Source organism: Schistocerca americana, chromosome 2 (genome assembly GCF_021461395.2).
Source record: "Schistocerca americana isolate TAMUIC-IGC-003095 chromosome 2, iqSchAmer2.1, whole genome shotgun sequence".
Lineage (NCBI taxonomy): Eukaryota > Metazoa > Arthropoda > Insecta > Orthoptera > Acrididae > Schistocerca > Schistocerca americana.
Window position 1 is genome coordinate 568,778,827 of NC_060120.1, and position 12,521 is coordinate 568,791,347.

General features: G+C 44.8%; 1 protein-coding gene across 4 annotated transcripts in view; it reads right to left on the reverse strand.

Annotated features, from left to right (window-relative positions):
- Positions 1-12,521, reverse strand: part of LOC124588807 (ragulator complex protein LAMTOR3) — a 107,680-nt gene that overhangs the window by 63,335 nt on the left and 31,824 nt on the right. For 2 of the 4 annotated variants that reach the window (XR_006975802.1, XM_047131498.1), the window contains exon 5: positions 2,512-2,677. Coding sequence is in view for 3 of the 4 variants with exons in the window: in XM_047131498.1 (XP_046987454.1) it covers positions 2,543-2,677 (135 nt within the window). In the remaining variant the exon portion in view is untranslated. Of the gene's footprint in view, positions 1-2,377; positions 2,678-12,521 lie in introns of those variants that run through there. The other 2 variants (XM_047131497.1, XM_047131499.1) reach the window with 1 other exon arrangement.

Below are 12,521 nucleotides of genomic sequence, written 5' to 3' on the forward strand. Positions count from 1 at the left end.
AAGAGGTACAATATACAACGACATTATACACGTCTTCACGCTGCGCACTACGATCAGGTAGAAGGCGTTGCACGCAGAGAACTGGTAGCCAGGCTTAAGAACGACATAGCAGGAGACGTAATTTCAAAAACAGTTTCGTAATACGGAGGGTATCAAAACATGCAACATAGTTCGTGTTCTGTAATGCGTTTATAATTTTCAGGTGAATGAGAGCAGAGAAAACACTACTGAATCTGCACTTCGAGCAAGCTACAGGGTCGCTCACATCATTGCGACAAGTGGCAAGCCATTTTCGGTGGGACCACTCGTAAAATCGTGCATGGTAGGTGTTGCAGAATGTTTGTTTCCAATGGAGGTGCAGGCAATTGAAGGGGTTTGCCTGTCGAAGCAAACAATGTCTCGTCGAATCCCGGACATGGCAGCAGATTTAGAGACACAGCTCAGGAGAAAGGCGGAGAGCTTTGTTGCATTTTCGCTAGCGCTTGACGAAAGCACCATCAAGAACTTTTCCCCGACTCAGCCAACGAACTGTACTGTGGTAAGGTATATCCCCATACTCCGCTTCGATATCTTTCAGGAATCCTTTGAATTGGCGATGATTCATACCGTGACGCCGCACAAAATTCACACACTTCACGACATCTTTCATTACGCCACCTAGCTCTACTGTTTCAGCATACAGTGCCTCTTGGTGAATAAAACATAGGTCTTTCCCGAATTCGTCCCTGAGTTTATTTTTCAAATGAGAAGCAAAACCTTGGTGACGCCCGATCATTTGTGGTGCACCGTCTGTAGCTACAGAATGGAGCTTATCCCACAGACAAATTCATATTGTCTACTGATTCACAAACAGCTTTAAAAATGTCATGTCCTGTTGCGGTGTAAATGAATTTGTCTGTGGGATAAGCTCCATTCTGTAGCTACAGACGGTGCACCACAAATGATCGGGCGTCACCAAGGTTTTGCTTCTCATTTGAAAAATAAACTCAGGGACGAATTCGGGAAAGACCTATGTTTTATTCACCAAGAGGCACTGTATGCTGAAACAGTAGAGCTAGGTGGCGTAATGACAGATGTCGTGAAGTGTGTGAATTTTGTGCGGCGTCATGGTATGAATCATCGCCAATTCAAAGGATTCCTGAAAGATATCGAAGCGGAGTATGGGGATATACCTTACCACAGTACAGTTCGTTGGCTGAGTCGGGGAAAAGTTCTTGATGTTTTCTTTGCCATTCGTGAGGAAATATCCCTTTTTCTCGAAATGAAAGGAGAAGAAATGTGTTGTCTGAAATATATAAAATGGATATCAGACCTGGCGTTCCTAGCTGATATAACTATGCATCTGAATAATTTAAATCTGTCACTGCAGGGCAAAGGGCAGCTAATCGTTGACATGCACGACCGGATCAAAGCGTTCATTGAAAAGTTACGTTTATTTGAGAGGCACATGAGTAATGGACATTTAACGTTCTTCAGTCGTCTTGCTTCTTTAGAACTACCTGAAGGTACTACTTTCGGCGATTACCAAGCAAAGTTAAAGCAGCTCATCACGTCGTTTGAAACACGATTCCGAGACCTCACTAGTTTGGAAACGGAACTTAAGGTGTTCAGCACTCCTTTTTCAGTTTCCCCCGATGACTTGTCACCGTCACTTCAATTGGAGATAATTGATTTGCAAAATTCAACTTTGTTGAAAGAGAGGTACTACAACACGTTGGATTTGTCACAATGGTATCATTCATTACAGCAAAAAACATTTCTCAAGCTTCACAACAATGCCGCTCAGATCATGTGCATGTTTGGATCTACGTATTGTTGTGAGCAGCTTTTCTCAGTAATGAAAAGAGTAAAAAGTAAGGAAGGATCGTTTCTTCAGGATGCAACAATGAAGGCCATCCTCCGCATTAACTCTGCGAACACTTTGACGCCTGATATTTCCGATCTTGTAATGAAAAGAAAATGTCAAGCTACAGAGACCCAATAAAGTTAGTATGCAATTTCTTGTAAAACAGTTGTTTCTTATTTATTTCCTGAACATCGTATTTCCTGGTGTAGCATGTCACCACGTCTTAGCAGCTAAGAGTATGAGGTTGTCGATCTTTTAAGACGCAGCTGGCACATCAAAACGCTTGCCTTGCCGCCTGCCTCAGCCAGCCGTGCCACGTGCCGGCCCACTTGACTGGTTACAGCGAGCGACACGGCTCCCTGGGGCAGGGAGCGCTCCGCAGCTCACAACGGAGCCGATGAGCTGGAACAGCCTGATCTAGATAGTCATGAAAATGTTTTTACCATGAAGCCAAATAGATTCTTTCAGAGTCATTAGTTAATTTATGAGATTAAAAGTTAAGCACTGAATCTGAGATAAGCACAAGTATCGTTTACTATGAAAATTGAGAAATATTTATTTTAAAAACATAGTTTGGTTTTAAACAGTGTAAATAAATTTCAGGACAAGGAACATAACATTTCAGTATCATAAAGTGCTGTACACAATACATGCAACATGCATACATTTATCACACAGTCAGTCCCAGAATGGTACTCAGTCTGCTACTGCGCATTTCAGGTCTCCCAATAGTGGTTCAATTGAGTGTTCCAAGGAAAGCAAATGCCCTGTGTTGCATGAGCTTGTAGCAATGAAACTGATTACCAGTGGCAACTTATTTATCTGCACAACCTGGGGAAAAAAAGATATAAATAAAATGTGCTCAACTCACAGTGTCAAAATTAACCTACTTTCACTATGTTAAATACTTAGCAAACATTAATAATAAAATCAAAGATTTATGATAATATTATACATGACAGTTTCATTTAAAATGTTTTGCTTGTGTAACACAAGTGAAAAAAAATAAAAGCAGCAGCTGATGGAAGTCCGAATTGGTTCAAGCTGTCATCTTGAAAAATCGGGTTTTCTGCTGGCAAGCCACGTCGTACTTGCACGATATTTTGATAGTGTAACTTGCAATCTTCACCAGGTGTTCCCTAAGGTTAAAGTCCACTAGAGTCTCCCTTACTACTTCTTACTTAAACAGATAGACTCATGTAAATAAAGAATCTGGAATATACAACCGATAAGAGCATCTTTGTAATTTATATTGTAGTGGTAATTTTACTAACAAATAAGAGAAATCTAAAGCTTGAAGTTTCACATTAAAAACAGACACATTATGTTAATAACTATACACGATACAGTCACTTAGGATTTTACAGTCACAGAGCAATAGTCTGTCACACTCATAGCTGGAAACCCAACTTTCAATAGTGCTTTTCTTATCTCAGTCCTACCACTGCAATTCATCCATCCATCCATCCATCCATCAAGGAAGGAAAATTTCTGTTCAACATACTGTCAATGACGAGATTGGTTGGTTTGTTTAAAAGAGGGGGCAACGGACCAAATCACAAGGTCATCGGTCCCTTGTTCCTAATAAAACAATGCCACAAGTGTGAGAATAAAACAGACAAGACACATATCACAAAACGGAAAGAAAGGAAAGGCAAAGAACACTGAAAGTAACAAAAGAGGACAAGAAAACAGAGACACTAGAAACAGGAGAGTAAAACAAGAAAGCCCACCTGGTTAGCCATGAGGTGTAAAGCATGGCTTTCCGGATTGGGAAGGAGTGCCTGGTCTCCGGCATGAATCCACCCAACGGACTTGGGTTGAGATCCAGTGAGCCGGCCAGTCTGTGGATGGTTTTTAGGCAGTTTTCCATCTGCTTCGGCAAATGCGGACTGGTTCCCCTTACTACGCCTCAGCTACACTATTTCAGTGATAGCTATGCAAACAAGTACGCATACACCACCATTACTCTACCATGCAAAAACATAGGGGTTACACTCATCTGCTGTGAGACATTCCCTGGGGGGAGGGTCCACCAGGGACCGAAACCGCACAATAACCCTGAAAGAGTGGTTCAGTGTGGGGCAGCAGAGGGGTGAAGTGGACTGCAGTAGTCATCATGGGGTTGAGGACCACTGCAGCGGCATCGGAGATGGAGCCTCTCTGTCGTTTATAGGCCCCTGGTTAACATACAATACAATGCAATACAAAAAAGCAGATTGCAGTGGCTGGCCAACCAAGAGCTTAAAAAGGAAAAGCCAGCCACTCTGCAACACATTAAAACCTCCACCCTAAAAGAACTAGGGTGGAGGACACAGAGGGACAAAGGACAAGCACTAAATCTCAGATCAAATGTTAAAACCCACCCTCACAAATAAAACTTAAAACTAAATCCGCCAATGAGGCATTGTCAGATAAAATGAGTTGCAGAAAGTCTGGTTACCCAAGATTTCCTCGCTGGGCAGTCAAAATGGGACAGTGCACCAGCATATGAGCAACTGTCAACCAGGCACCGCACCAACACTGAAGCTGGTCTTCATGGCACAAAAGGTAACTGTGGGTCGCCCAAGCATGGCCAATGCAGAGCCGGAAGAGAACAGGTCGTTCCCTGTGAGGGGCCCACATGGAAGACTTCCACACATTCGTAGTCTCCTTAATGACATTCCATCTCCCAAAGCCAAAAAACCCTGCGGCTAAGTCAGAACACAGGCCAGGTTCAGAGATGCCCAGCTCCAGAAGCGGTTTCTGCGTAACCTGTTTGGCCAGCCTGTCAGCATGTTTGTTGCCTGGGATGCTGACGTGTCCTGGGGCTCCACACAAACACCACTGTACGACAGGAACGGTCCAGGGCATAGATGGACTCCTAGGCGGATGCCACCAAAGGTTGGCAAGGGTAGCACAGGTTGATAGCTTGTAGGCTGCTCAAAAGGAGTCAGTACACAAAAGAAACAATTCCTTGGGGCATGAACTGAAATAATGAAGTGCAAGAGAGATGGCCACCAGCTCTGCAGTGAATACACTGGAGCCATCGGGCAAGGAATGCTGTTCAATATGCCCTCTGTGAACAAAGGCAAAGCCACCATTACCATCAGCCATCGAGCCATCAGTGTAAACCACTTCCGAGCCTTTGAACACTTCACTTCAAGAATTGAGAAGTAGTGACAGTGGAGAGCCACAGGGTTAACCGAGTCCTTAGGGCCATGCGAAAGATCCAGGTGAAACTTCAGCCTAGAGCTACACCACGGAGGTGTACATTAATGGACCTCGAGGAGAACTGGTGAAGAGAAGGACTCCAGTTCAGACAGAAGCGATCGCGTGCGAACCGCAATCGTTAGCCCTGACCTGGGCCCCCTATGTGGGAGGTGAACCGCCTTGTTTGGGAAAAGATGGTAATTAGGACGTTCAGGAGAGCTATGAATGTGTACAACATAATTGGTGACATGTGCCACATGTCTTATCTTCAATGGATGGTCTCCAGCCTCCACCAGTATGCTTTTCACTGGACTCATCCTAAAATCTCCTGTCGCTAGCCCAACTCGCAATGGTGCGATGGGTCGAGCAAACAACGCTGAGGGTGCCACCGAACCACAAATCACACTCCCATAGTCAAGGAGGAATTGAACAAGGGCTCTGTAGAGCTGCAGCAGCGTGGAGCGATCTGCACCCTAGTTGGTGTTGCTCAGGCAGCAGAGAGCATTGAGGTGCTGTGAACACTTCCATTTAAACTGACGAAGATGAGGAAGCCAAGTCAAACAAGCATTTAAAACCAGACCTACGAATCGACATGTCTCCACTACAGTGAGTGGATCGTCATTAAGGTAAAGTGCTGGTTCTGGATGAACAGTATGACGCCAACAGAAATGCATAACACATGTCTTCATGGCAGAAAACTGGAAGCCATGGGCTAGAGCCCATGACTGCGCCTTGCGAATGGATCCCTATAGGCGACGCTCAGCAACACCGGTACTGGAAGATCAGTACAAAGTGCAGAAGTCATCTGCATACAGAGAAGGTGAGACGGAGGGCCCGACAGCTGCTGCTAGACAGTTAATGGCCACAGAAAATAGAAAGACACTCAATACAGAGCCCTGCTGGACTCCATTCTCCTGGATATGGATGGAACTAAATGAGGCACCAACTTGGATACAGAAAGTACAGAGTGACAGGAAATTCTGGATAAAAATCTGGAGCAACCTCGGATACCCCACTCGTATAATGTGCCAAGGATATGATGTCACTGTGTAGTGTCATAAGCTTTTCGTAAATAAAAAAAGACTGCAAAAGACTGTTTGGATGGCAGACTCGAGGGACACAAGATTATCAGTGGTAGAGCGACCCTGGCGGAAGCCGCCCTGACGTTGAGCCAGTAGGCCACGTGACTCCAGAACCCAACCCAACCCAACTGCCAACACATCGTACATTCCAGCAGCTTACAGAGAACGTTTGTGAGCCTGATAGACCGATACCTATCCACATCAAGCGGGTTTTTACCGAGCTTTAGCACGGAAAGACGACATGGAAAGACGACATCGCACCAGATCCAGTTGAAGATGACGAGAATGTGTCACTTGTAGTCAGATGAGAGATGTTTAATCATCTGGCTGTGGAGCCAACCTGGACCAGGAACTGTGTCGGGGCAATGTGCAAGGGCACTGAGGAGCTCCCACTCTGTAAATGGGGCATTGTAGGATTCACAGTAGTGTCTTGTAAATGAGGGGACTTTGCCTTACAGCCACCGTTTGAGAGTGCGAGAGGCTGTGGGGCAATTCGATGCAGAGGCTCGAGCATAGTCTCAGCAATTGCATCTGCGTCGATAGATAACATGCCATTTATGTTAACACCAGGAGCACCTGTTGGGGACTGGTACCTGAAAACATGTTTGATCTTTGCCCAGACTTGAGAAGGTGACGTATGGCACCCAATGGTCGAGACATCTCTCCCAACATCCTGCTTCCATTGTTTTGTAAGTTGGCGAACGCGAGCATGTAGCCATTTAAAGGCTATGAGGTGCTCCAGGGAAGGGTGCCACTAATGCCGGTGTAGAGCTTAATAGCCTCAGCAACTTCCGGTGACCACCATCGGACTGACTGTCTCCGGAGGCTCCCTAAAGAACAAGGGATGACATTTTCTGCCACAGAAACGATCATTGTAGTTACCTGCTCAATACCACATCGATGTTACTATGTGGGTGAGTTTCAATGGTGATAGCAGAGATGAAAGTTTCCCAGTCCATCTTGTTTAAAGCCCATCTGGTCAGGCGTCCGTGTGCCTGATGCCGGGGCAGTGACAGGAAGATGGGGATGTGGTCACTACCACACATATTGTCATGTGCTCTCCATTTGATAGAAGGGAGAACTCCTAGGCTGCAAATTGATAAAGCAATGGCCGAGTAACTACCATGAGCCACACTGAAATGTGTGGTGGCCACAGTACTTAAGAGGAATAGGTCAAACTGAGGCAGTAAATTTTTGACATCTCTGCCTTGGCTGGTAAGCATGGTGCCACCCCTCAAGGAGTTATGAGAGTTAAAATCACAAAAATGGTTCAAATGACTAAGCACTATGGGACTTAACACCTGAAGTCTTCTGTCCCCCAGAATTAGAACTACCTAAACCTAACTAACCTAAGGACATCACATGCAGCCATGCCCAAGGCAGGATTTGAACCTGTGACCATAGCAGCAGCGCAGTTCCAGACTGAAGAGCCTAGAACCACTCAGTCACAGAGGCCAGCTGTTAAAATCTCCCATAAGTAGGAAAGGTTTAGGGAGTTGATCAATCAGTGAAGCTAATACATTCAGGGGTACTGCACCATCTGGAGGAAGATATACATTGCAGACACTTCTTTCCTGCGTCATCCTTATTCTGATAGCCACAGCTTCAAGAGGGGTTTGAAGCATCACAGTCTCTCTACAGACTGAATTTAGGACATAAATCCAAACTCCACCTGATGCACTATTATAGTCACTACAGTTCCTGTAATATCCCTTATAGCCACGAAGTGCAGGGGTCCGCATTGCCAGGAACGAGGTTTCCTGGAGGGCAATGCAGATAGCAGGAGTAAAGCTTAACAGTTGTTGTAGTTCAGCCAGGAGCTGGAAAAAACGACAGCAATTACACTGGAGGATGACCTCATCGTGAGACTGGGAAGGCACGGAACATTCAATGAGGCAGTTTAAGCCTCAAAGTCACCTGCAGCCACCGACTTATTGACTGGGCAGTCTATAGCCACTGTGTCTGAGGGTCTGGCGAGATCTAGGTCCTCAGCAGACGCCAGAATCTTCACCCCATCCTCAGACACAGTGCTTGTAAGTAGTAGTGGTGTGGATGCCACCGCAATTTCCTTTGTCTTAGGGGTCTTTTCTTTGGATTTCTCTTGCTGCTCCTTGCATTGCCCTGTCTGGGAGGACTTCACTGGCTCAGTCTCTGGGACTAAAGATGAGTGTGAAGCCCTACAACCAGCTGATTTTGAGCTCTTCAGACACTGGCAGGTATCATCTTTCCCACTAGCAGAAACCTGGGAAGGGAGTGACAAGGGACCCCTTCCTAGCAAGAGAAGTGGAAGACGACTTATGCTTCTCTGGCTTAAAATTGGGGATGGACCTCACCAATGGTTGGGGGTAGGGGGTTGCTCCCGTAGTAGGTGGTTCGGGAGCAACAGGAAGGGAAATGCCCCCCATCATCAAGGGGGCAGGTGTAGTCTTCCGGCTGTGAGAGGTGACTGGGGTTGGCGGAGCTGATGGTGCCAGAACTGTTGTAGGGGCAGCGTAAGAATGTCATACATACAGGATGCAGGCTTTCAAATTTTCTCTTAGGCTCAGTGTAGGTCAGTCAGTCCAGGGTCTTGTACTCCATGATTTTCCTTTCTTTCTGGAGAATCCTGCAGTCTGGTGAGCAAGGCAAATGGTGCTCTCCACAGTTGACACAGATGGAAGGCGGGGCATATAGAGTATTGGGATATAACGAGCGTCCACAATCTCGACATGTGACACTGGAAGTACAGCGGAAAGACATATGGCCAAACTTCCAGCACTTAAAGCACCACATCGGGGGAAGGATATAGGGCTTTACAACACAGCAGCAGACCATCACCTTGACCTTCTCGGGTAATTTATCACCCTCTAAGGCCAAGATGAAGGTACAAGTGACAACCTGATTATCCCTCGTCCGGACAAAATATACACCTTGCCACTCTAAATTGGCATGCAGCTTACAGTCAGACTGCAAAAGAAGGTCCCTGTGAAATATGATATCCTGGACCATATTTAAGCTCTCATGGGTGTGATGATTACAGAAATATTCCCCAGATCGTCACAAGAGAGCAATGTCTGTGATGTGCAGAGGATGCTGTTTTCATCAAGACTGACCCAGATCTCATTTTGGACAATCCCTCCATCTCCCCAAACTTGTCCTCTAAATGCTCAACAAAAAGCTGAGGCTTCATCGTCATGAAAGATCCCAATCAGCTCTCAAACTTACAAGGTACTGGGGCGAATAAGATCCACTGCCATCCTTAACCTGACGTTCCTCCCATGGTATGGCCAGAGAGGGGAATGATTTGGGGTTGTATTTCTGTGTGTTGAATTGAGCTCGTGAACACTTAGAGACTGCTGGTGTTTCACCACCAGCAAGAGATGATGGACTTTGCTTCATCACGTGTCATCCGCCCTGATGCCACCCACTCCGACCAGGGTCCCTCCCCATGGGTGCCACCCAGCCACAGCAAAGGCTATCTGGCAGGACGGCCATTGCCGGGAGTCCCAATACCCCAGGGGAATGGGCATCTACGCCTTGGCATACGTGGGGAGTTCACAGCACAGGCATGAACAGAGCAATTCCTGTGTGGTCAGGGGGCTACAAGTAACAGAGTACATGAAGACCACACCACAACGGACTGGTTACCGTGCTGGATATCAGATGCAAAGGTGTACAAGGTCATTGTCAATCCAGAAAGTGACATTGCATAGTGCATGGTGGAAAACGCACCCAGGAAGGTGTCCTCGCCCAAGAGACAGAGAATGAGTGGGACTGAAATGTGACGATGAGAAAGAGGGCTAAAAATCTCAATGCACGTTGGACACGATGCACCATGTAAGGCGCTCTTCCCCAATTGGCTCGCTCTTCAGGAAAATTTTGAAGAATGAAGGTCAAACCCCACAGGGGACCATCAGATGAAGGCCGAAACACATGGAACTCCTTTTAGCCGCCTCTTATGACAGGCAGGATACCTCGGGCCTATTCTTACCTGCTGACCCACAGCGGGCTCAATGAAGAGATCTTGAGGAGAATGACGGCTTCTGATTGGGAAAGGATATCGGCATTGCCCTTTCAAGGAAACCATCCATGCACTTGCCTTATGCAATTTAAGGAAATCATGGAAAACCTAACTCAATGTCCACACATGGATCTGAAGCACTTCACTCTCTAATGACAATTCAGTGTCTTGTAAAAGTGCCATGTCATTCGGTTCATTCTTTGTAAGTTTCTATAACTATACATTCTGATCACAATATCTATTTGGACAAATTAATGGTAACTACACCATGAATCAAAAGCCAACATTGTATTTGACTACATCTGTGGAAAGATGAATAAAAATACCACTAGTGTAGGAACATGCTATTTCTATTTTTTACTGATAGCATTGTCTACATCACTAATTTTTAAATTACGACACTTTAACTACTGTCAACAGGTTTGTAATCAAGTTCAATGTAACATAAGAGATACATATATTACCAGTTGACAAAAGTAAAAGTTCACCAGTCAGGACTTAGAACTCATAGACGAAATCATTTCCCATGAAACAGCATAAATGCACTAGCAGCAAAAATCACCTCTGAAGAAATAGCTTGAGTAACTCAGTTAACTTCTTTTGAACTGGCTCAACAAACATGAGCACACCACTCACAAAATGTGTGATAGGACCAGCAGGATAAATAAAGAATCATGTAAAATTCAGAACAATTGTTTTACATTAACATTCCACATATTAGAGAATACTGTGGCATTGTTTGATGTGCCCTCTTCCTACAGAGGAAAAACAGTGGTATTAACAATCCTAAAGCGATCCAAATTTCCCCCATTTTGATCCATATGTTCTTTACACTATGAGCACACTGGATAATAATATCACATCTAGCTTCTCTGGATCTTTCACAATGAGATTATTGTGGTTTGTAGTCCACAAAAGCTTTCTGGAAATGTGTCCCATTGGAACCCATTGGAGTTCCCACCTCTTCATGTCCTAAGGCCACCCAAACAAAGTTAACATGAATCACATCCCCTTTTTGAATCTTCTCCCTCAGGAGGGAAAGACCAACAAGAATCTCAAACATAATACAGGCACAGTCTAACATAACAGTCCGACACTCACTGCTGTAAAAGTTGCTGCCGTTTGACAGATGGAGCGACACTAGCGCTCAGAGCGGCAGGTAAGGTGAACGTCAGACACGTCGTAAGCATAATGTTTGTTTGCATCCATTTCCTACGTAATTTCCGAATTATTCGAGTTAGTTTCTTGCCTCCAAGAGTTTGTGTAGTATTAGAAGGCATATAAGTTTCTAAAAATGATTCTAAAATAAGCGCAAGTATGGACAAAAACCATGAATAGAGTGGCAAGCTACAACACATTCGTGAAGAAACACTTGTGACATTGGACAGAATTGCAGCGTACCACGTTGATATCAAAAGAATATAAACACACAGATTCACATGTAAGAAGCACAGACATGTGCCTCTACATGCAAACGCGATGGACAGCTCATTTATCTTTCTGTAGGCCTTCTGTGTTTGTCATTGTCACTTGTTTCCACGACCTTCATCTTTGTATTATTCTAAGTGGGACAAGCAACTGACAAATAGTGGGAGAAATATGTTGAAAACATAATGAGCTGATTACATAACATTTCACGAAAAACCAAATATTTGAATAATTTTCAAACAATCTGTCTGTAGGCACTTTCCTTGTCCCATAATAGTTTCACTCTAAGTCTAGCGATCTGCACATTCTGACACTTCATACGCTTTTGTAAGACACGGACAGCTGCACTTAATCTAACCACTTCATCGTCAAAGCAGGTCTTGTGTTGATTCTCACGAATCTAGCACTAATAAATGGAGAGTTGAACTAGCTGCTTCTGTGTCATAGGACTGTTTTACAGCTTTAGATTGACTGTCGAATCTTTGTGGCAGTTTCTTCTTCATTGTCAGTTGAGGTGGCTTATTTGGAATGTCAAACAGTGTGGATACTGTATTCCACACGAGTTTGTTATTGTCTGCGTTCATTATTGTACAGGTAAACCGGGTCTTTCTTCATAAGGTCTTCTCATCTGCTATTAACTAGCCATTTTTTTCCTCCTAAAACAAAACATTCATGATTTATACACATACATTTGCAAATGAATCCTGACGATACAGTTTAGTAACATGATGGTATATACCTCTCAGGATCCTTCGGAAACCTAAAAAAAGACAGCTGTGGTGTCTTATTCCTATTGCTGCTGCAATTTATTGCGCTACAAACGCTCCCGACGGTAAAAACCATTGTATAAATCAAAATAAACAATCACTATTCGCTTTCACGATCGCGCCAAACTCACAGTTCAACCTACCGGCCGCTTGGACCGCTGCTGGTGCTGAAGGCAACAAAATCGAGGCGAAGTGTCGCGACTTAT